Source organism: Fringilla coelebs, assembly GCF_963513975.1.
Source record: "Fringilla coelebs genome assembly, chromosome: 3".
NCBI classification, from domain to species: domain Eukaryota; kingdom Metazoa; phylum Chordata; class Aves; order Passeriformes; family Fringillidae; genus Fringilla; species Fringilla coelebs.
In genome coordinates this window covers 2,679,349-2,701,222 of record NC_140030.1, presented here as the reverse complement: position 1 = coordinate 2,701,222, position 21,874 = coordinate 2,679,349, and the positions used below count along the sequence as shown (strand labels likewise).

The 21,874-nt window shown below is 45.5% G+C and overlaps 1 protein-coding gene across 1 annotated transcript in view; it reads left to right on the top strand.

Annotated features, from left to right (window-relative positions):
* Positions 1 to 21,732, top strand: part of INTS9 (integrator complex subunit 9) — a 61,055-nt gene extending 39,323 nt beyond the window's left edge. The window contains exons 12-17 of the mRNA XM_084203277.1: positions 702 to 873; positions 5,607 to 5,731; positions 7,781 to 7,948; positions 18,395 to 18,493; positions 19,478 to 19,615; positions 20,497 to 21,732. Of these exons, the coding sequence (XP_084059403.1) occupies positions 702 to 873; positions 5,607 to 5,731; positions 7,781 to 7,948; positions 18,395 to 18,493; positions 19,478 to 19,615; positions 20,497 to 20,673 (879 nt within the window). The 3' untranslated portion in view covers positions 20,674 to 21,732. The remainder of the gene's footprint in view (positions 1 to 701; positions 874 to 5,606; positions 5,732 to 7,780; positions 7,949 to 18,394; positions 18,494 to 19,477; positions 19,616 to 20,496) is intronic.
* Positions 21,733 to 21,874: the final 142 nt, after the last annotated feature.

The window sequence follows — 21,874 nt, the reverse complement described above, 5'->3', positions numbered from 1 at the left end:
TGTTAAATTGCTTTTTAAGTTGCACCTTGTTTTGTAGATTAGAAAACAGTGGCAGGAGAAATAAAGCAAAACTCTTTGAAAAGTGCCTTGATAAATAAACTTCTCTATCTTAGTAAAGAAATCTGTTCCACCTGCAGAGCTGATTGCACTGTGTCTGAAAAACATCTTATTGCTCTTAGTTCATGTTTATTGCTGGTTTCAGAGACAGTTAAGGAAAGTCAGTCTGTTCTTTTTCAGCAGCTTTGACTTTGTGTGAACCCTTTAGACCAGGGAAGCTCAGTAACATTCTGCTGAAGGCAAAAGTGCCTGGTACTGCTGTGATGCAAGAAAAGCAGGTTAAACATGAGCCCAGAGCTCTTTGCAGACATGGCAAATAGGAAAAAGGAGCTTATAGTGAATTTGGCAGCTGAGCACTCTGCTCACTCCAGGGAAGTCGAAGCAGGGAGTGTTTGCAGAGTTTCCTCCCAGTCACCATCCTGCTGGTACCAAAGAAGTGAGAGCAGGGATTTGGAGGCCCCCTTTCATAACATTTATGACAGTCATGACTAAATTTGTTGGGAAAAAATCGAAGGGGTATGCAGGAAGGGACTCTGATGAGTTAGGAATAAATGGTAGAACATTTATAATCTCATGTAAATAAACACACTCAAGCACAGAGGCATGAAAAGTTGCACTGTCTGGATTTTTTGTTTTTCTTTCAGCTTATTCAGACAAACAAATTGAAACATTATCCCAGCATCCATGGAGACTTCAGCAATGACTTCAAGCAGCCCTGTGTTGTGTTCACTGGGCATCCCTCCCTCAGATTTGGGGATGTGGTGCATTTCATGGAGCTGTGGGGAAAATCCAGCTTGAACACTGTTATATTCACAGGTAAGTAAAATGCTGATATCATATCAGATTAACAGTTTGTGCACTCTGGTTAAGTGTGGCCACATCCTTGGGGCTTTACTCATTTGTTCTGGGACAGAAGTTTTTCACTTCAGTAGGAGCTTATCTAAATTAGGGCCCCAGGACTGGCTGCAGGGACAAATGTAATTATTGTGCCATTTAATTCATTGTGGCCCTGCAGAGTCAACCTTTGCCATGCAGAGTCTATTCCTGCCACGTCTGAGCAAAATCTTTGTTATGCACAGCAGTAAAATGCCTACAGGAAATTAATTTTTGAATTAAAAGCAGCTGGCTACAAGTTAAACCCAGGCAAGACCTAATGGATGCTGGTCAGAAAGGAGAAACACTTCTCCATATTCCAGTGGAAGCACAAACTTTTCCTCATCCCTTCTCCTGCCTTTTCATCTTCCAGTGTTTCTGAGGATGTTTCTGTCCTCTCTGCTGTCCCAGAAGTGTGCACCCTACACAGACCTGGCACAGGGATCTGAGTTGTTCCTGCCTTTGGGCTGAGCTTTGTTCAGATGGTTTTTGGCTGGCAGACACATTTGTAGCTGAAGGTAGAGCTCTGGCTCATTCCCCAGGGGATCTGTTTCCTTTCTCAGTGCTCAACAGGTCTTTTAAGTTCCTCCACTTCTCTCCATCTGCTGCTAGTGCTGACCCTGATTAAAAATCCTTCAAGGCCTTCCCTGGAGCTGAGGTTCTGTGCAGGTGTATTTGCACCTGATGTGTCACCCGGACAGAGCCCTGCAGTGGGCATTGTCCTGATCTGAGAAGGCAAACAATAATCCTTTACTCCTGATTTTGTATCTAAGGAACTCTGGGATAATGGGAGGTGTGCTCTATATAACTTAGCCAGGTAAAAAAGGTATGGATTTTTGGATAAAGTAATTAGAACTGGGGAGGAGAGCCCTGAGGAGCAAATCAAGCCTACTCCCACAGCAAGGGTGCAATGGACTCCTACTGTTAAGTTTATTTTCCTCCAGTTTTAAGTGAATAGGAAAGCTGCTGGAAAGCAGAAAACCTGAAGAAAAGAGGGCTGGGAAAGGGTTATTTCCTTTTTCTTTCTTTTTTTAACTGTAGACTCAAGGCTAGTGACAAGCAAGTCCCTTTCACAATATTGCCACCAAAAAAATGTGACAGTATCATGATACTGTTGAGCCAATTTGGGGATATTTTTAGTGTATAATTAACCCTATTTAATGGGAGGGGAGTTCCTGCAGGGAGCTTAAATCCAGACCGGTTTTGTGCTGGGAAATGGTGCAAGGTACCACAGCACTGAAGGAACAGCTGCTGCAGGGCCCATCCCTCCTGACCTTTGAGGCAGTTCAGGAGACATGCCCCAATTACAGTAATTGGGTAAAATTGGATATGCATTGTCTGAAAATAGTGAATTTTACTCCAGTCAAGACTTCAATTAAGCCAGAGTTTGCAGAGGCTTTGCTGGAGTGTGTGTTCCATGAATCCCAGGGGAACCAGTGGCATTAATCACGTTGGGAATGTGCTGCCCAGGGTGTCAGGAACTGGCCTTTAATGGCAGGAACTCTTCCTCTGTGTCTTCTGTAAGGAGAGGCACTTGACCTTTCTGTGTGAGATCCCAGTCCTTCAGTGAGCTGAGGCAATCAAGCACTTCTCTCAGAGCCTGGCCCTGGCAGGTTGTCAAGGCATGGAAATGTCACTCCTGACAACCTGGCCGTGCAGCAGGTCATGGCCTCGGAGATTCATTCCCAGTTTGCACTTAGTGAAACTCCAGTTGAGAGCTGCTTTAGTTGGGTAATCTTGGAGTGCACAGTGATTCCAGATGCTTGTGGGGTTTTTTTCCTAAATTCTGTCTATCCATGGCTTTTATGGACTATCCATAAGTCCTACTGCCTTATGACTGTCTAGTCCTAGGCCTATTTCCTTGTGGTTGTCTCAGCTGGAACCAAACACCGAATTTGGGTTTGGCAGTTGGACTTGATGACCTTAGAGATTTTTTTTTCCCAGCCTAAATGATTCTATGTCTATAGAAATTCTTAGCAGATTAAATTCTCCTGTTCTTAGTACCAGTGAAAATCTGAAGCACCTCCACTGATGCCACTGATTTCCATTATTTAATTACTTTTCTGTTTTAAGCTAAAATCTCCTGTGGATCTGAAAGAACCCCAGTCCATTGGAGCAGTGTGTGAGAGCAGATGATGTTGTAGCTTTTCCTGTGAAAAACTCCTGGTTTCTGGTAATTAGAACCTTTAAACTCCAGACCATCCCACATTGTTAATGAACACTGCTTGTTCAGTCCACAGGAACCGGTCAGTCTCTGCCTTTCCAATCAGTAATGTAAAAAAACAAAGACAAGAATATAAATTAAAGCAGCCAGCAGCCAGGACCTGGCTGTGAGGGAACTGTGGTGCTACTCTGCTGGCTGGTGTCACCTGCAGACATCACTGCTGGAGCAGTATTGAGGAGATTATTGATTAAAAATATCGAATTGCACTGAGCCACAAAGAAATTCTAGGAGAAGACACGGTATAAAGAAGTCTCCTTTAAAAACCAGCTCCCTGGGAGATGTTAAAACCAGCTCATGCACGTCAGTGCTGTACAGTGGAAGGTTTTATAACTCAGTGTCACACAGCAGTAAATCAGGAGTCTTGGGGGAAAAGCTAAAGACCTGTAATTCTGTCAGGAAAAGTCAATATGTGTCCTTGACAAGCACTTGCTGCCTCCAGACAGGTGACTTTGGGATTTTGGGTGGTTTCAAAACAGCAGCTCCTGTGTGTCACATGAGTTCCCTGCTGAGCCCAGCTCAAGTTGTGTTTTTAGCATTCTGAATCTCCCCAGTTCTGTGTTAGAATTCCTTCCCTAGAATTTCTCCCTTTTCCAAGGCCCTCCTGTCCTTATTAGGAGTTTAGAGAGGCTTTGGACTGGATTTTATACGGGATTCCTAGACCAGAACTCCATGTCTGTATATTCTCTGAACCTGCTGATTCAGAAATGCTGAATAGGTGCTGCCTCAAATCTCTGTGTCCTCCACAACCCCAGATGGGATGGAAAACCTCCCTTCTGGTAACTTTTTAAACTCAATTTTTACAATTTCATGGCACATCTCTAGCAGAGAACCTCTACCTGACTTGAGCTTTCTGTTTTCCCCAATGACTTTTCAAATGCCTTGTCATTTAACCCTGACCAACCATTCTTCAACGACCAACTTTCTCAGTATTCCTATTTTTACATTTTTATTCATTGCTATTAAACTTAACTGACATAAAATGCTATTTTTACATCAGTATTTTTAGGCTTTGTTTCATTGCCACCACCACATCTGCTTTTAATAACGTGGCTTTTAGCCCAGTGTAATTTTACTTCATGGTTGTGGATTCATGGTTTCATGTACACATCCTTGTACAAAGCTCATTTTTTGTTAATATTTCTCACTTTAATGTTCCCAGGCAGCTACTCTGACAATTGCTTTAAACTTGGGGAAATAATCCCTTTGACAGTTCCAAACGTTTGTATCGTTGCCTGGTGCCATGTTCTGCTCTCCCAGGGTAAATATCCCCACGTGGTGCTCAGTGCTGCTTAGCCAGCAGCAGATTTGAAGATTTTTAGATTTTTAGGTGAGCAATTAACTTGTCTTTTTGTTGGATGTCACACTGGTGCTGAACTTCCTCTGGTAAGGTTTGAAGGAGATTTTTTTCTTGCTGTCTGCATGAGAAATCCAAGCAGTGCTATGCTCTGCTGCCATGTCAGAACATCTTAGATGGCTCTTTAAATCTGGATGGAGCCTTTGAATTTCAGTTTCCTTTAATTTCATCCTTTCAAGTAAAGCAAGTCCCAGACAATTCCTCCTGCTGTGTTCCAGCCAGGCTTGAACTGCACTTTGCCCTGCCTGCTGTCCTTTGAGGCCCTGTGGTTCAGGATAATCCAGCAGATGAGACTTTCATGCATCCCCTTCTCTTTTCCCATTCTGTATTTATCAAACTCATACCAGTTCCTTTTTTTCCCAGCATTCCCTTTGTCCCATCTATCCCACAATTACCAGGGAGATAGGGATGGCATAATCTTTTCCACCATTAGTTGGTGACCCCCAGAATCAAGAGGTTACCTGTATCCTATACTATGTCACCTGAGATCTACATTTGTCATTCACCAAAAAAAAAATCTTTTTCTGTAGTATTCTCAATGTTTTATTACTCTCTGTGGGAGTAAAAGCCCATTCAGTGCTTGACTTTTCCCTGGCAAACCTCTAATCCAGTAATAAATGAACCCTTGGTTTCCCACCAGCCTAAACCTGGCTCTTAGATTCAAAAGAATAAATATATATATATATATTTATATATCAAGATATCCTATTTATGCTGCCTTTTTGTCATACTGAAAACCAACTTGCCATTTGAATCACCTCACAAGACTCAAAATGTCTACATTTTGCCTTCCTTTACAGGATCTGATTAAAAATAAGAGATGATGGTTTTGTCTTGATTAAATTTGTTCTAAAAATCATGCAATAATGTGTTCAAATGAAATAGTATTGCTCTGTTGCTTGATTAAGGTAAGACTAATTGTGGGCGTAATTTTCATCAAATTAATTGAAAATAATGGATGGGGGAAGGAGGAAGGGAAGAGAAATCTGTGACAGAATTAACATTGAGCAACAGCTCTGACTGAAGTGGAATTAGAGAAGACTTGGGCCATTTTTGTTGTTAATGGGATTTGAATGTTTTCAACATTTCTCTTTCCAGAACCTGATTTCTCTTACCTGGATGCCCTGGCTCCCTATCAGCCCTTGGCAATGAAATGTGTTTACTGTCCCATTGACACAAGACTCAACTTTATTCAGGTGTCTAAATTACTCAAAGAAGTCCAGGTAAGGAATTTTCTGCTGCCTTTTCTTACGTTTCTTCACACAGCTGAAATTAAATAAATGAATTGTGGGGAAATGTTGCATTGAACAAAAATGGAAACAACACCCAGATCCTTTTCTCCATGAAGAGGACACAGCATTGAGCTCTGCTTTAGGAGAGGTCTCAGAAAAAGAGGGTTCTTGTAGTATCTGCTGTTTCCTCTCAACTCTTTGTGCTTTAGTGGCCCATCCCATTTGTTTCTACTAAAATTTGCTTTCTGACTCATGACATAATTAAAATAATAACCAGATTTTTTTCCTGGTTGAATATTTCCCTGTGTTCTGAAATACACATTCCTCCAAACCCCCTAACAATGCCTGCATCTCTTTATCTCATTGTTCTGCAACCTGGCTTGTCACTGCAAACTGATCGAGCTGCCACTGCCTGTCTTTGCATAAACATCTCCTTTATGTTACTGTGATGTGTTGTGCTGTCTCCAGGGCAGCTTGCAGAACCACTGGCTTCTCCTTTGGCTTCCTTAAACCCTGCAGTGGCAACCAGTCTGTTTATGCTTTCTTAACATATTGCTGCAAAACTCCAGGAGTTGTTTTTGCAGCCTTGAATATTGATGGCCAAGGTTTCTGCAGCCTCACATGTTGACATTGGGACAGTCTCCACCACTGTTACCATTTCCTTCCAGTTAATCTGGCACAGATTTGGGAGAAAAACCTATTCCATATTTTTATTTTTTTCTCCTTGTGGCAAGTATGATATCTTGCCACAGTGGCAAGACATAAATTCCGATAAGTGGCAATAAGACATAAATTCGGGAGGGTCACCGCTTCCAGTTTGCAGAACTGGCCTCTCCTTTGGCTTCTCCTTTGGCTTCCAGTTTGCAGAACTGCCTTCTCCTTTGGCTTCCTTAAGCCCTGCAGTGGAACCAGTCTGTTTATGCTTTCTTAAGATATTGCTGCAAACTCCAGGAGTTCTTTTTGCAGCCTTGAATATTGATGGCCAAAGTTTCTGCAGCCCCACATGTTGATACTTGGGATCATCTCCACCACTGTTACCATTTCCTTCCAGTTAATATGGAAAGGATTTGGGAGAAAAACCTATTTCATATTTTTATTTTTTCTCTCCTTGTGGCAAGTATGATATTAAAGTGGAGACAAGACATAAATTCCAGGAGGGTCGCTGCTTCCAGTTTGCAGAACTGGCTTCTCCTTTGGCTTCTTTAAACCCTGCAGTGGCAACCAGCCTGTTTATGCTTTCTTCATATACTGCTGGAAAACTCCAGGAGTTGTTTTTGCAGCCTTGATTGTTGCAGAAATTATTGAAAAATCATATTATAGTTAATAGATAGATATCTAGAGTAGTGAAACAGTACTATAGTTAGCATGAGTAGCAGTAGTTATGCTAAGGCCGCAGTAGGCCCGGTAAACTTTAATTGAACTTTGGTGCATGATACAAGGTTCGGTGCATGGTAGATCGAAAGAATGTATTATCTAGGGAATGTACCAAGCTTTATCTATGGTATGTACCTTTTGGCTAAATAACAAAATGTCATGATGTATCGAATGAATCTTCATTTATCTGTGAAAATGATTAGTGATATACGCAAATCTAATGAAGCAATAATATCAAGAAAGGTATATAAACTCTGTAGATTTTATCACGAATTCGGGGCTCTGACTTTGGACGAAAAGTCCTCAGGCTCCCGGGCCCTCAATAAAGCACCGCATAAAGCAACTCCGGTTGTTTTGTGTTTTCTTCGGATCGGGCAACATGATTATTGAGGTTTCTGCAGCCCCAGATGTTGACATTGGGACAGTCTCCACCACTGTTACCATTTCCTTCCAGTAAATCTGACAAGGATCTGGGAGAAAACCCTATTTCATTTTTATTTTTTCTCTCCTTGTGGCAAGTATGATACCTTGCCACAGCGGCAAGACATAAATTCCGATAAGTGGCGATAAGACATAAATTCCGGGCGGGTCACCACTGCAGACATCTCCAGCTCCTGGAGCACTTTCTGGCAATGCTGATGGGAATTCCACGCTGTTCTCTTGCAGCCCCTGCACGTGGTGTGCCCCGAGCAGTACACGCAGCCCCCTCCCACGCAGTCCCACCGCACGGACCTGATGATCGACTGCCAGCCCCCGGCCATGTCCTACCGCCGCGCCGAGGTGCTCACGCTGCCCTACAAGCGCCGCTACGAGAAGATCGAGATCATGCCCGACGTGAGTCCCTGCAGGGCACAGGCACAGCTGGTGTTCCTGCTCACACAGCCAAATCCCAGCTCAGCAGCCTCTGGGAAGGCGTGGAATGGCAGAGTTGTTGTGGTTGGGAAAGGTCTTTAAGGTGGTTCAGTTGAGCTGGCAGCCAGCGCCACCGCTGTGGTTGGCCTCGAGTGCCACTTTCAGGGGTGGGGATTCCTCCACCACCCTTTCCATGGAGAAATCCCTCTTGATGTCCAACCTGAGCCTCCCATGGCACAGCTTGAGGTTGTTTCCTCTCCTCCTGTCCCTGTTCCCTGAGAGCAGAGCTCGAACCCCCCAGCTGTCCCCTCCTGTCAGGAGTTGTGCAGAGCCACAAGGTCCCCCCTGAGCCTCCTTTTCTCCAGGCTGAGCCCCTTTCCCAGCTCCCTCAGCCCCTCCTGGTGCTCCAGCCCCTTCCCCAGCTCCATTCCCATCCCTGGACAAGCTCCAGCCCCTCAGTGTCCTTCTTGTGGTGAAGGACCCAGAAGTGTCCTCAAGACTGGAGGTGCAGCCTCAGAACTAAAGGTATTTGTCCTTAAGATGTCTTCTGGCTGGAATTTACAGTTGACTCATCATGTAAAGCACATTCTGTCACCTGGAGAGCTAGGAAAGAAGCATTTTTGAGAGATAATTTCACTCTATAAACTAACGGGAGCTAAAAAAACTCCATTGGCTGGCTGAGAGAGCTGTTCAGCCTGGACAAGAGACCTTAGAGCCCCTTCCATGCCTGAAGGGACTCCTGGAGAGCAGGAAAGGGACTTGGGATAAGGCATGGAGAGACAGGACACAGACAGTGGCTTCCCACTGGGAAAGGGGAGATTAGGGTGGGATTCCTGCGGAATTCCTGGTTGGGAGGGTGGTGAGGAGCTAGGCTGGAATTCCCAGAGAAGCTGTGGCTGTCCCTGGATCCCTGGAAGTGTCCAAGGGCCAGGCTGGAGCAACTTGGGATCAGGGAAGTGGGATGAGCTTTAAGATTCCTTCCAACCCAAACCATTCCATGGTTCTGTGATTGTGAGCAGGCAAAAACTGTGTTCAGGTGAGTTGTCCTTTGCAGGAAAATTCCATCCCACAAGACAAACAGTGATCTCTGCCATGTGTGAAGTAACCAGTCACCTCCAGTTTAAATATGAGGAAGTTTTAGGCAGAGCAGTTTGAATTAGTGCCCCAGGACCATGGAAAGGATCCAGAGAATCTAGGAATTAGTAGCCAGGAGTTATCTTTCCCCTTCCCCAAATTCACCTGCTGTTAGAAATACCCTTCCCATTAAGGATCAGTTTTCAGTCATGGTAAAGAAGCAATGAAAAGGTTCATTTGTATTCCAACAATTACCATAAATGGTTAATTCCTACAGGCTGCAGGAGCCCAGCAGGTTAATGGATTGCTTGTAGTCATCTAAAATGTGGATTACTTATCCCCACAACATCTATTAATGATTTATTAACCCCATAAGTCAAATCCAAATGTACCCATACTAGCAGGGTGACCCATATTCTGACAGACATGAGCTTGAAATACTTTTTTGACAATCCAATCAGCACAAATGTGTCCTTGGATCAAAGGTGACAGTGGCTTTTTGCAAACAGGCATTAGTGCCCTTTAGAAACTGGAATATTGAGTGACTTTTCATTGGAGTGTAGAAGGAGGAAGCATCCTTTAGTTGAACCAAATATGAAGTGCAGAACTGGAACCAACCCAGTAACAAATCCCTCAGCCAGCCCACAACACCCACTGCCACCATTTCACACCATTTCTGTGAGGAGCCTGCCCAGCCCACTGCTTGGAGACAAGGAGAGGGCTTTAATTACAAAATATGCTTGGCTGCAGCTCCATCTTGGCATGTATATTTAATTGTTTGGGAAATTTACATATTTATTGGATGCTATTAAACCTAAGACTGGTGAAACTTGGCTTCAATTCACCAGCATGAAACCAATCCTGAGTTCAGAGTGCAGGGAGCCAGCCTGGGGCTCACTGATTATTCAAATCCCACTGAAGCTTTAGGTTTCCACCTGAACTCTGAGGTGGAGCTGAGCCTTTGTGTGAGAGCTGTCCCTTATGTCAGCCCCTGAAGGGACTGGATTCCAGCTCTCCTGCACTTCCCAATACTGCTGGGAGGGAGGATGCTCTGCAGGGAATGTGGCATCACCAATCTGGGAAAAGCAGCTGGTTTCTGTTGCATTCCATTTAACTTGGAGAGGTCCAGAAGAAATCTGGAAAAAGGACAGAAATGGCCTTTTTTCTCCTCCCCTAATAAATAAAATCCAATTATATTCACACAGCAGTCCTAATTTCAGAGCTATCCATGCTCAGGGAGGAGAAATATCTTGTGATTGTCCATGTCCAGGGGTTCTTCAGGCTGATTGTTCGGCCTGAGAAGGCTCTGGAGTGACCTTTCAGCACCTGAAGGGGGACTCCAGGAAAGCTGGAGAGGGACCTTGGACAAGGAGTGGAGTGTCAGGACAAGGGGGAATAGCTCCCATTGTCACAGGGCAGGGTTAGATGGGATACTGGGGGCAAATTCTTCCCTGTGAGCGTGGGGAGGACCTGGAATAGAATTCCCAGAGAAGCTGTAGCTGCCCCTGGATTCCTGGAAGTGACCAAAGCCAGGCTGGATGGGGCTTGGAGTAACCTGGGGTAGTGGAAAGTGTCCCTGCCTGTGGCAGGGGGTGGCACTGGGTGAGATTTTAGGTTCCTCCCAACCCAGTCCATTCTGGGATTTCCCTGGTTCCAAAGCTGCTCTTCACAACTCATTGCAAAAGCTGCTTGGTCTGTGGTGATGCTCCTGAAAAGACTCCAGAAAGCAAGGCTGTGCTTCAGGACTGTTAACAGGATGCCATTCCCCAGCTCCAAGCTATGCAAATCATCCTCCAAAAGAGGATCTTTCTCCTTCTTTTTAAGGGAACTACATAGTCCTGGTAAAAAATGGATGCAGCTTCCCCTTCTGCTGAGTGGGTTGTGCAAGACAGATTTCAGACATGATGGATGGGGCTCCCTGGTGTGGGAGTATTTGCTGCTTAATGTTCCCTTTTCAGTAGTTTAGGGTTCCTGAATATAGGAATTTCTGTACTGCAAGGAAAGGGCATTTGTTTAAAATGGGCTCCCACCAGCCCTGGAGTTCTGTGCAGGCTCAAGTGGCAATTGAAAAGGGCATTTTATAGCTCCTAGGAACCTTGCAGTGGCTTGTTATTTGTCAAAACCATGTTAGCCTGAAATGGAATGATGAAATCCACCCTGCAAAGACCAGTAATTGCTAAATGTGCTGCAGGGCTGGGATTTGTGTCTGAAGTAAACCTGAAAGTCTCATAAAAGAATGGCTGCTGCAATGAAGTCATGACCAGGGCCCCCTCCTGAATCCCCAGTCCCTTTCCCAGCTCAAAGTTCTGCCTGGAACCTTCCAGCTTTTGGGAACCAAAGAGTTGGGGCTCAGTGTGGCTCCACTCAGTGCAGGCTGATGCTGTGGTGGAGTGAAATTTCCTTCCCAAAACTTGCAGTGATTCAGACCCTGGCCTGTCAGACTAATGGAAATTTACTGCTGGACATTGTCTATATTTCAATCACTTCAGCAAGGAGCAAAGGCAGGTCAGGCAGGCCTGTTGTATGATAATGAGATTTACACTCACAGCAGCCTTTGTTTGGAGAGAGTTTTTAACAGTCCCAAGGCATCAGGCTGGAATGGCTCTTCCAGGGATTGTGCAAACCTTTACACTTTAAATAATTTCTTCTCAGCATCTGCCTTTCACTTAAAAAAAATATATATATATAAAAAAAGACTGCTTCCTGGAAATTGGTTAGGCATTGTCTGCTCACAGGAGAAAGATGGGAAAATGGAAAACACCTTCTGGAGCAAACAGATAAAATTAAACAGTAGTGTCTGAGCAAATAAAGTGCCTCCAGTTTAATTACAGCTGAACAATGGTGCGGATCACTCGGTGCCTGCAGCTGACACTTCACTCAGGGCTCTGTGCTCTTCAAATACTCAATTTTGTGTTCTTCAGGACACAGCCCAGTCGGGAGAGTGTCAGTGTACAAGGCACAGCCTGGCACAAAGTGAAATTATCAGAAAATACTGCCGAGAAGAATTAGGAAAACAGGCATTGTAATTATGGAGGTTTCATCTTGGCTCCTTTTCCTTACTTTTACCTGACCTTTCCAACTTCCTTCTGTCTTTCAGGGACTAAGGAGTTTTGAATTCTGTCCTTCTTCCCACCCTCATCTCATTTTGGTGACCCCACATTATCCAGTCTCTGACCTCTGTGTTCCTTTTTCCCTGACTTTTCCCCCTGGGTTCAGTGTGCTGTAGCCTCACAAGAAGTAAGTGAAATACAACCTGTTTAAATGAAATACAGCCTGCTGAAGTGAAATACAACCTGTTTGCTTCTGCTGCTCAGCCCTGCCCAGCTCCCAGCTCAGAATTGCCTGGGGTCTCTCTCCAAGTTGGACCTCACCTTTTGACATTGCACCAAAACTGCTTTTTCCCAGCTTTTACCAACTCTCCTCACACAAAGCCAGAACCAGTGCTGATAAATCCCCCTGTTTTACATCAGCAGAGCTCAGTGCAGCCTTTATTTTCTCCTTAGAAATGTCTCCTGCCTCACTCTGGTGTCTCTTCTCTCCTGGCCATTCAGCCTGAGAGAGTTCTTCTCCCTCCTCCTCTCTTTTTTGTGCTTGGAAAGCGTTATCCTTCATTTCCTTTGCCTTTTTTTGTTGCTGTACCTTTTCTGGGGTTGGTCTTACCCACAGGTTGTCCTATTTAGTCAGGTGGAACTCAGATCTGCTTTTCTGCTTCCAGCCTGCCTTTGCCTGCCTGTTTTTCCTTTCATTTTTGATGGCTGGCTGTAAGATAACACTTTTCTAGCCTGGCACTCAGCTCTCTCTTCCCAGTCAGCTTCAACAACATCATCCCATCCTGACTTGACATTCTGACCCATAAAATGGTTACTATATTTTGAATATTTTGATTTATGCAGTTTTATGTCTTTCAAATGACTCATCTCTTGCATCTGCAAGCTTTACTGCCTTTACTTTGAAGATATTTCATGTCCTTGCTTCCCCTACCTGTCATTTTTCATTCAAATCCAAGCCTAATTTCTGCTTCTGCTGGTTCTGTTTTCCACCATCCTTTTTTAAGTTCCTCAAACAACTCTTCCCTGCCTCCCCAGGCTCCTGGGGAAGAGCTTCATTAAACAGCCATAAATCTCCTTCATTGCACTCCTTAAATATTCCTTAAAATGCTGTTTTGGCACAGGATTGGCAAAAACCAGTGATTAGAGTTAGTGCTGAGTGATTAGAGTGAGTTCTGGTGCTTGGAATGCCACCCAGAATTATTCCCTGGTGTCTTTCTGGTTGGGGGACAAGGATTTGAGGACAAGGGTTTGGGGACAAGGTTCCTCCTGCTGATCTGGAGCCCTGATCCAGTAGCTGTACGTGGAACATGCCCATGGAAAAGAAGAGCTTTAATTCATTGCTCAAAACTGCAGACTGTACCTCATGCTTTTTTATTTCTTCAGTGGAAGAAATATTTTTTTATTTCTCTGTGGAAGCCCAAAGCCAAGATCTGGGCTTTTGCAAGTGATAATAGCAAAATCTTTAGGTATTCATGGTATGATTCTTTATCCACTGAAGTTAATGAGACTTTAAAATCTCCTCCAGAGAGAGCTGTGGGAGACCCCCAGCAAGTGACAGTTCTGTGAAGTTGGGGTTAACTCAGCAGCTGAATTAAAACCCTTGGATTGTGTCAAATGTGAGGCTGAAAGCCCAACAGGACCTGACTCAGATCACCCACTAATGATCCCACAGATGCCCTTCATTTCTGGGCTGTTCTCTGGTGGAAAAGCCTTTGTTCCTTTAGGCCTCAGAAGCAAAATTCCCCAATTTCCATCCTGCCTGCAGCATGCCTGTGCCTTGTTCCCTGTGCTGCTGGTCACAAATCCACAGGCACATTTCAATTCCCCTTTCACACCATGTGTTTGACCCCACATTTTTTTGTCCCTCTGAGGGATCTGACAGTTGCAGAATTCCTGCTCTTGGCTCCTGGTTTAGCTGGAGCTGTAAAACCAAGGCTGGATCTGTTAGAGACTCCTCCTGTGTCTGGTTACAAGGGCCTGGCCATCAGAGCTGCTAGTACTTCAAGAATTAATTAATAACTAAATTACTTTAAAAATTGAGAGATAAAATGAGGCAAGGAAGTAAGAGGTGAGGGAAATTATCCTTCTCTCCTGACACCATCATCCAAATTTAAGTGACATGGCAAAGACCATGGTTTTAATTCTGCTTCCAGTACTGACTCTACAGATCCTCCCTGCCTGTGAAAAGGCTGCTGCACAGCCTTGAAGCAATTTTTGTCCTACTAAAGAAGCTTTCCTGCACCCAGAAACTGGATTTGGTGTGTGTGAGGAGCAGGGGAGTGGAGAGATGGAGGATGGGGCAGGTTCTCCATTCAGGTTTTGCTGAGGAGTAGTTACAATAAAAACCTTTTTGCAGGTGTGACCTCCAGAGCTTTTTCTGAGCTCAGGCAGATCTTAAAATCCTTGGGCTTCTCTAATAATTGGCAGGGGATATTTTTTTGTCCCTTACAAATTCCATCCTATTCAGGGATCTGAGTGGGAATTGCTTCATACCCAGCAAGCTCCAAGGCTGTATTCCATCATTCCCACCTAGAAATGGAAGTGCCCTCAGGGCCCACGTGGCCAGAACCCAGCTGCAGTTACCAACAGTGTTTATAATGTGCCTCCAAAAAATAAAAGATTTCAAATTGCAGAGACTTTTGCCCCTGCTGTTCCCAATAGATGCTGTTCAAGCCCCCACTGTCTCTGATGGCCAAAAACATCCTAATTTCCAGCCTACACATATTCACTGCTGGCCTGCACACATTTATTCCTAACATCATGTTTGGGCATAAATACATTTTCCCTTTTGTTGGTATTTTCCCTGTGGTGTTTATGTAGAATAATCAAATTCTCCCTTTGGCTTTCTTTTTTGCCAGGCTAAACAAGCCAAGATATTTCATTTTCCCTTACAAGACAGCTCCTCCTGCCTTATTTTACCCTTCAAAATCTCTTACTTGAACTGAAATTACCCACAATTTACAAGTAGTTCAGATGAAATCTTGCCAGGCCCAATGTAAAGAGTGATAGCTCATCTCAGAAAGAATTACCTGATACTTTCTGGGCTTGCATTTACCCTTTTTCATGGCCATGTCACATTTGTGACTCTCCTGGGATGGACTAAAAACCCTGAACCCTTCACCTCTGTCCTTTGCAGCAGCTGCCAGCCCACAGTAGAAATTCTCAGTATTAGCCCCATCCTTGGCCTTCATTTTGTGCTATTGAATTTCATCTTGCTTTTCTCACTCCAGTTCTTGTCTTTGAGTTTTTCCTCTCTCATAGCCTGGTCCTGTTTTCTGTTAAAGGTGCCCTACAAACTTCAGTGGGACCTTTCTGGACACTCCTTCTCATTCTGTGCTGAGGTCATTAATAAAAACTGGGGGTAGGCTCAAGAATGACCCTTCAGGAATTGCAGCAGCAGCCCAGGAGTTGCCTGGGAATCTCTTTCCTTTCCCCACCTCAGGACTGCCAGGGGAATCCAGTCTGGGGTTTCCCATCTGCTTCTCTGGTTTGATCCCACATTTATGCATTTGAAAATTTGAGTTTGAAAATCTGGAAAACACATTTAATGATGTAAAAACCCAGCAGGGCCCCTTTCCACATGCTACAATCTAATGTACACATCAGTGATTTCAGATCCTACAGGTTCAGGGGATTTTAACTGCTGGTCACTTTGCTGAGCTCCTGCTTGTTCTCCATATCCAGCTCACCTCACTCAGCCCAAACTTTGCCTCTCCCTGCTTGGTCAGCCCTCCTGCACCCTCTCCTGTGTGAGCCAGAGGTGAAAAGGGAAAAGCAAGGAGTCTGGCGAGGTGTCCCAAAAATCTAAGAAGAAAATACTGGAACTGGGATGTTAAAATACTGTTGTACATCCAGCATGTCTGTCCCTGAGAGAATCCTCCAGAGAACCAGGACCATGTGTGCTGGAACTGTGGTCCTGCCATGATTTTATTCACTGATTATTCAGCCTCAATTTATTTTTACTGTGAAGTTTCAGGTCCCATCCTCAGGGGTTGTTCAGCCCCTCATTGCCAACAAGAGGATTTTTGGCTGGTGACTGAGGACAACTTAAACCTGGGGAGAGTTGTCCCCATTGAAGTCTTCAGGAGAGTTTTAAGAGTGACTTAACCCACATTGTTCTTTATCAACATCTGTAGTTTGGCCAACAGCAGTGTTTGTGCTCACAGGGTGTATGTCAAATCCTCTTTTGGGGTGAAAAATGCAACCCTACAGGGAAGACTTAATGGTAAAAATATCTTTCCTCTGGTTTAGCGTGGGCAGACAGCTCTGATCACAGGAGGAGAACATCCCAAGCTAAAAACTGAATACTGCACACATCCCCCCCAGATTTCTCCTAAGGCAGTCCAAGTGCTCATCCATGGGCAGGGGACTGATTAATGTGGTGTTAGATCTCAGTGTCCCTGCTTTGGTGGCTTTCCTGGTGCCAGCATGTGACACTGGGCTCGGGATAATGACTGGAAGGAAGCCTCATTTATTCCTGCTTGGTGGGGGGCTTTTCAATCTCACACACAAAGGCACAACAAGAGCCAGCCACTGCAAGTTGGACAAATTCAACCTTGAAATGAGACACGGCTTCCTGGCTGCCAGGAGAATTAAAGTTTGAAACCACTTGTGAGGGGAAACAGTGGAGTTGCCATAGCTTGGAGTTCAGACAAGACTTGCTGCCTCTGTGAAAAAGGTTTCTTTAATGCAGCATTTTGGAGGAGTTCTGTGATTTGTGTGTGCAGGAGGTCAGTTGAAAGGAGTGGAGCAGTGCTGCCTGGCCTTGGTGGGTGAATTACTGGATGTGATTAAATGACCTTTTTGGTTTGGGTCACTGAGTTTCTGTAATAAAAGGATTGGCTGCCACATGGAGAGGGCTGTGAGCTGGGGAGGAAATCAAAATGAATGCCTGTCCTACTGTCCTTCTGACTGTAAATAATCCAAGTGTTGCTATTTAGCCTGTTTAAAGCCTGCAGAAATGTTAATAGCAAAATACTTTAGTGGCAGGAGAAGACTTTGGTTTCAAGCCACTCCCTGTTCTTTAAGGATCTTTCTCTTCACAAGATTTGTCATTTTGCTCTCCATCAGAGCCCTTTTTGTATCGATCCTCCTCAGGAAGGTGGTTGGAATGGAAAGTGCCTTCGACCACTGGGAAGGCAGCAGAACTCACTGCTGCAAGTGCTGCTGGTTTTAGATGCCAGGAGAAATTTGAAGCAATGATTATCATTATATTTTCATTCTCTTTGCCTTCAACAACAAACCATAAAGGCTGTATTCAAATTGCCTGCTTTAAAGATCTTGAACAGAGTCCCAGAGCAACAGTGAGCTGAATTGCTCCATCAAGTTTGGATTTCTAGGATTCACTATGGCTGAATACAGACAGAATTTAGGGATTTTTAATGCAGCCCGTGTTTTTCCAACCCACCAAGTGCTTTATTTCAAGGAGGTGCTCTCAAAATGTTCCTGCAGCTTTAACAGTGGCAGGTGAGATTTGCAGAACTTACTAAAACAACTTTGCCACCATTGAAGCCAACAGAAAAACCCTCTAGTGCTGTCATGGCAAAAGGATTGGGCATCCTGGCAGCTTAAATTCCCTTGGAGGGAAAAAGGGAATAATTTCCTCCATTCATGAGCACTGTTTTCTGCAGAATTCCTTTGGAAAAGTGGCTGGAAGAGGTGCTTCCCAACTGGCCAACTTCCTCTGGTCTCAGCAGGTGCAGCACTGCCCACTCCAGGCACTGCCAGCAGTGTTAGATCCAAACTCCAAGCCAAAACTAGATTTTATGTCTTTCAGGGAAGAATTATATAAAAAGGCAGTGGAAAGGGTTTTGTGCAGCATTGTTGGAATAATTTCAAACTAATCAACAGTGGGTTGATTGAAAACATTGGGGTTTTAAGGACAAACACTTCCTTTTCCAGATATTCTGCAGTCAGGGACTGAAAGGAAGCTCACTTTGATTTTTCATTGTCCATCAGCATAACAAACATAATAATGCTGGATTAGACCACGAGTTTTGCTAACTAAAATTATTAATGAAGCAATTGTCTTTTCACACAAGGGTTCTCTGTGTTTATTATGGTTTTTGAGACCAGCCCTGGTTCCTGCAAACCTCGTGCTGCTCTGCTCATGGTGTGAAATCCATAATTTTGGGAGCTGGAAGGAGGCTGGGCAGGTCCGAGGAGCTCTCAGTCTATCAGTGGCTTTGTGTTTACAGTTCATTAGCCCATGTTTAAAAATACCACACTGCCAATTTATCTCACAGCTGGGTTCATGCACATTTTGAGCTGATCACTTGCTGAACAAAATCTCCTTTTGCTTCAGCTTGCAGATTCCCTCGTGCCCTTGGAGATCAAGCCTGGTATTTCCTTGGCAACAGTTTCTGCTGTGCTGCATACTAAGGACAACAAGCACGTGCTGCAGGTACAGTCTAATGGGAAAGGGAGAAAAATATCCTTACTCTGCCTTTTCTTGCCATCCAGGACCCCAGCAGCCCCTCCTGCAGCTCCTTCCCACTGGGGCAGAGCCCTTGGCAGAGGCTTTGCCCTGGCATGTACCGGTGAGGAATTACACCCAGAGCAGGGAGTGGGATGCAAATAAATCTCTCTGCCCTCTTTTCCTTGGCCATGTGCCTGGCTGAGATGAATGGGGAAGTGAGATAATTCCTGAAGAGAGGCTACTGATCATCCTGCTGTCTTCCACAGTCAGGAACAGCATCAGTCAACCCCTCAGGACCAAGGGTTAGAGGAGAGAGATGACCTGGGACATCAGGCTTGGGAAGGGACCATCTGCCTTCAGTTTCCCTGGAGGTTGTACCCCTCTACTCTCCCTTCCTGCCACCCCCTTCAGGCTGGCACTGGCATTCCTGGCATGAGTGCTCTGCAGGAGGAGGTGATGTCCAGGGACCTGCCCAGCAGTAGCTGCCCTGGTTCCCTTTCTCTCAGATCCATGAGCCTGCAGGGCCTCACTGAGCAGCCCTTCCCACACTGGGCAGCAGAGCTGGCTGGGCCCAGGACACTTGGGAAGAGAGCCCAGTGTGGAAATGTCAGGGACGTGAAGGTTGGTGAGGATTTCTGTCAGAGCACAGCAGACAGGCTGCCCCCCTCTTCCCAGGCTGCTTCCCTGGAAACCCTCAGCAGCTCTGGGAAGTGCTGCTATGGGATTGGTCTGAGGCTGCTGTTGTTCATTTTCTCCCTTCTCCACTCAATTCCTGCTGCCAAATAAACTTAGACCTTGGCTTAAAATGCCAGAGTCCTCATAAATGGCTGGAGCTAAGCCACGTTCTCATTCCCTGAGTATTTGCTCTCTCTGAATTTGCCTGTTTCCCAACCTGTTGCATCCTTTAGAGTGGGAAATTTGCCTGTTTTCCAACCTGTTGCATCCTTTTTTTTCCTTCTCATCCATCAGCTCCCTCCAAAACCTCCCCAACCTCCTGCCAGCAAGAAGAGGAAGCGGGTGAGTGATGATGTGCCCGAGTGCAAATCTCTGAAGCCTCTGCTGAGTGGCTCCATCCCCATGGACCAGTTTGTGCAGACTCTGGAGAAGGTGAGGAGTCTTTGGTGGCAGGTGGGGTTCCAGCAGATTTCTGCACATCTCAGATGTGCTGCTCTGGTAGCAGAGAGAGGGAAAATAATTTTAGTGTAGCTTGAAATGGAGAAAGGCCAGTGAGTGGCTAAAGTGCTCCAGGGTGTCCCTGCACTTCAGAAGTGAGGGAATTGTTCCCTGTGGAGCCTTGTCCTGCTATGCAGGGTTCATGTCAGTGATCCCCTCCTGTTTGTCATGGAAGCAGAGGTTTTGGGTGGGTGATTTGCCTTTTGGATTCAGCAGCTGAGGGAGTCTCAAAAAGCTTTTAAATTTCCACAAGATTTATAAGAAGAACAGGTCCTGGAAATGTCTCCACTGGTGGAGGAGCCTCCTGAGGAAGCTGCACAAATTTGGTTGCTGCTCTGTGGAGTCTTGTTCTCACCTACAGGAGATAAAGGATTGCAGACTCCCAGTGCTTACAGGGGCTCCAGGAGAGCTGGGGAGGGACTTGGGACAAGCGGAGGAGGGACAGGACACAGGGAATGGCTGCCCACTGCCAGGGGGCAGGGATAGATGGAATATTGGGAAGGAATTGTTCCCTGTGAGAGTGGGGAGGGCCTGGAATAGAATTCCCAGAGAAGCTGTGGCTGCCCCTGGATCCATGGAAGTGTCCAAGGCTGGGCTGAACAGGGCTTGGAGCAGCCTGGGACAGTGGGATGGTGGGAGGTGTCCCTGCCATGTCAGGGGGTAGCACTGGATGAGATTTAAGGTCCCTTCCCAGCCAAACCAATCTGTGATCCCATGAAATTCCCCCTTGCCCCTGTGCCCTGGTCTCTCCTCTCTGCCAGTTTTCCTGTGCTGTGCTGATTTCCCTCTCTCTCCCCCTCCCACCCCAACTCCAGCACGGCTTCAGCGACGTCAAGGTGGAGGACACAGCCAAGGGCCACATTGTGCTGCTGCAGGAGGCAGAGACCCTGATCCAGCTGGAGGAGGACTCCACCCACATCATCTGTGACAATGATGAGCCCCTGAGGGTCAAACTGAGGGACCTGGTGCTCAAATTCCTGCAGAAATTTTAGCTCATGGACATCAGGAGGCTCTGCAAGGAGAGAGCCTGGAGCAGCAGAACTTGGAGCTGTCCAAGGAGAGAGAGAGAAAGAGAGAGAATTTTGTGATTCAGAGAGATCAGAAACCACCTTCCCCTTCATGGAGGAGCAAGGGAGTATTTTTAATATCTATTTTTAAAATCTTATTTTTAACCTGTTTTGGAATACTTTGGAGGAGATTCCTGTTGTGTAAAATTGGGATCTGGGAATCTTACAGGAGATAGGAGCTGCAGAATAAATAACTGGAGTGTTTCTTTACACCAGGGTGAACTGCTGCTCCCCTGTGTCCCTCAGCAGTCTCTGCCCCAGTCCTTCACCTTACAGAACTCTGTAGGAATATTGAAACAAAGGCCTTTTTCCTCCTTCTGCTTCTTCCCAATCCCCAGATCCCATTCCCTGCCTCTCCTCCCTGTGTGTCCTTCACTGGCACGAGGAGGGGAGAGCTGGTGAGGCAAAGATTGTACAAATAAAAATGGGAAAAGGGGTCTGGTGGACATGGAGAACAGTGGGAAGAGCCTGGCCATTCCCTGCACAAGCAGAGGCACTTTGGAAAAGCTTTATCCTCTAGGAATCCAAGTGTTTATTGATGCTGCAGCCTCACCTGTTCCATCCAGATCTGTCCATGGAGCTCCAGGCCCCTCCCTACAGCTGGTTCCTCCTGGGTTCCTCCATCAGCAGTGGAGGAAACACCTCAGGAAGACACTTAGGGAAGTCCATAAAGTAGGAAAATTCCTAATGCTCATAAAAAACCTTTTGAGATTTAAGTGCCTCTTGTTTCTAACTTCCAAAAACTTGTCCTTTCAGCCCCCATCTCAAATCCTGGATGGAATTCAGAGTCATTTATCCAAAGCCATCTGTACTGCAGACCTGGGGAGGCTTTTCCCTCCCCAAATCACATATCTGGGGCCTCACCTCAGTCAATAGTATTGCTTTTAAAGGCAACCCATTTCTCAGATTCACTGCTGTTCATTTTTTATTGGATTGTTTTGTATTTATTTGGTGTTAGAAAATAAAAAGCAGAGTGAGACTGCCCAGGAGGGAGCACATCCTGTGGTTTATAAAAGCCTCTCCGTGCCCATTCCATGTCCTTGTCCTGACACCTTTGGGAAATAAAGCTGCTCCTCCAGTTCATCCCTTGGAGGAGATGCAGGCAGTGGAAGCAGCTCTGTAATAA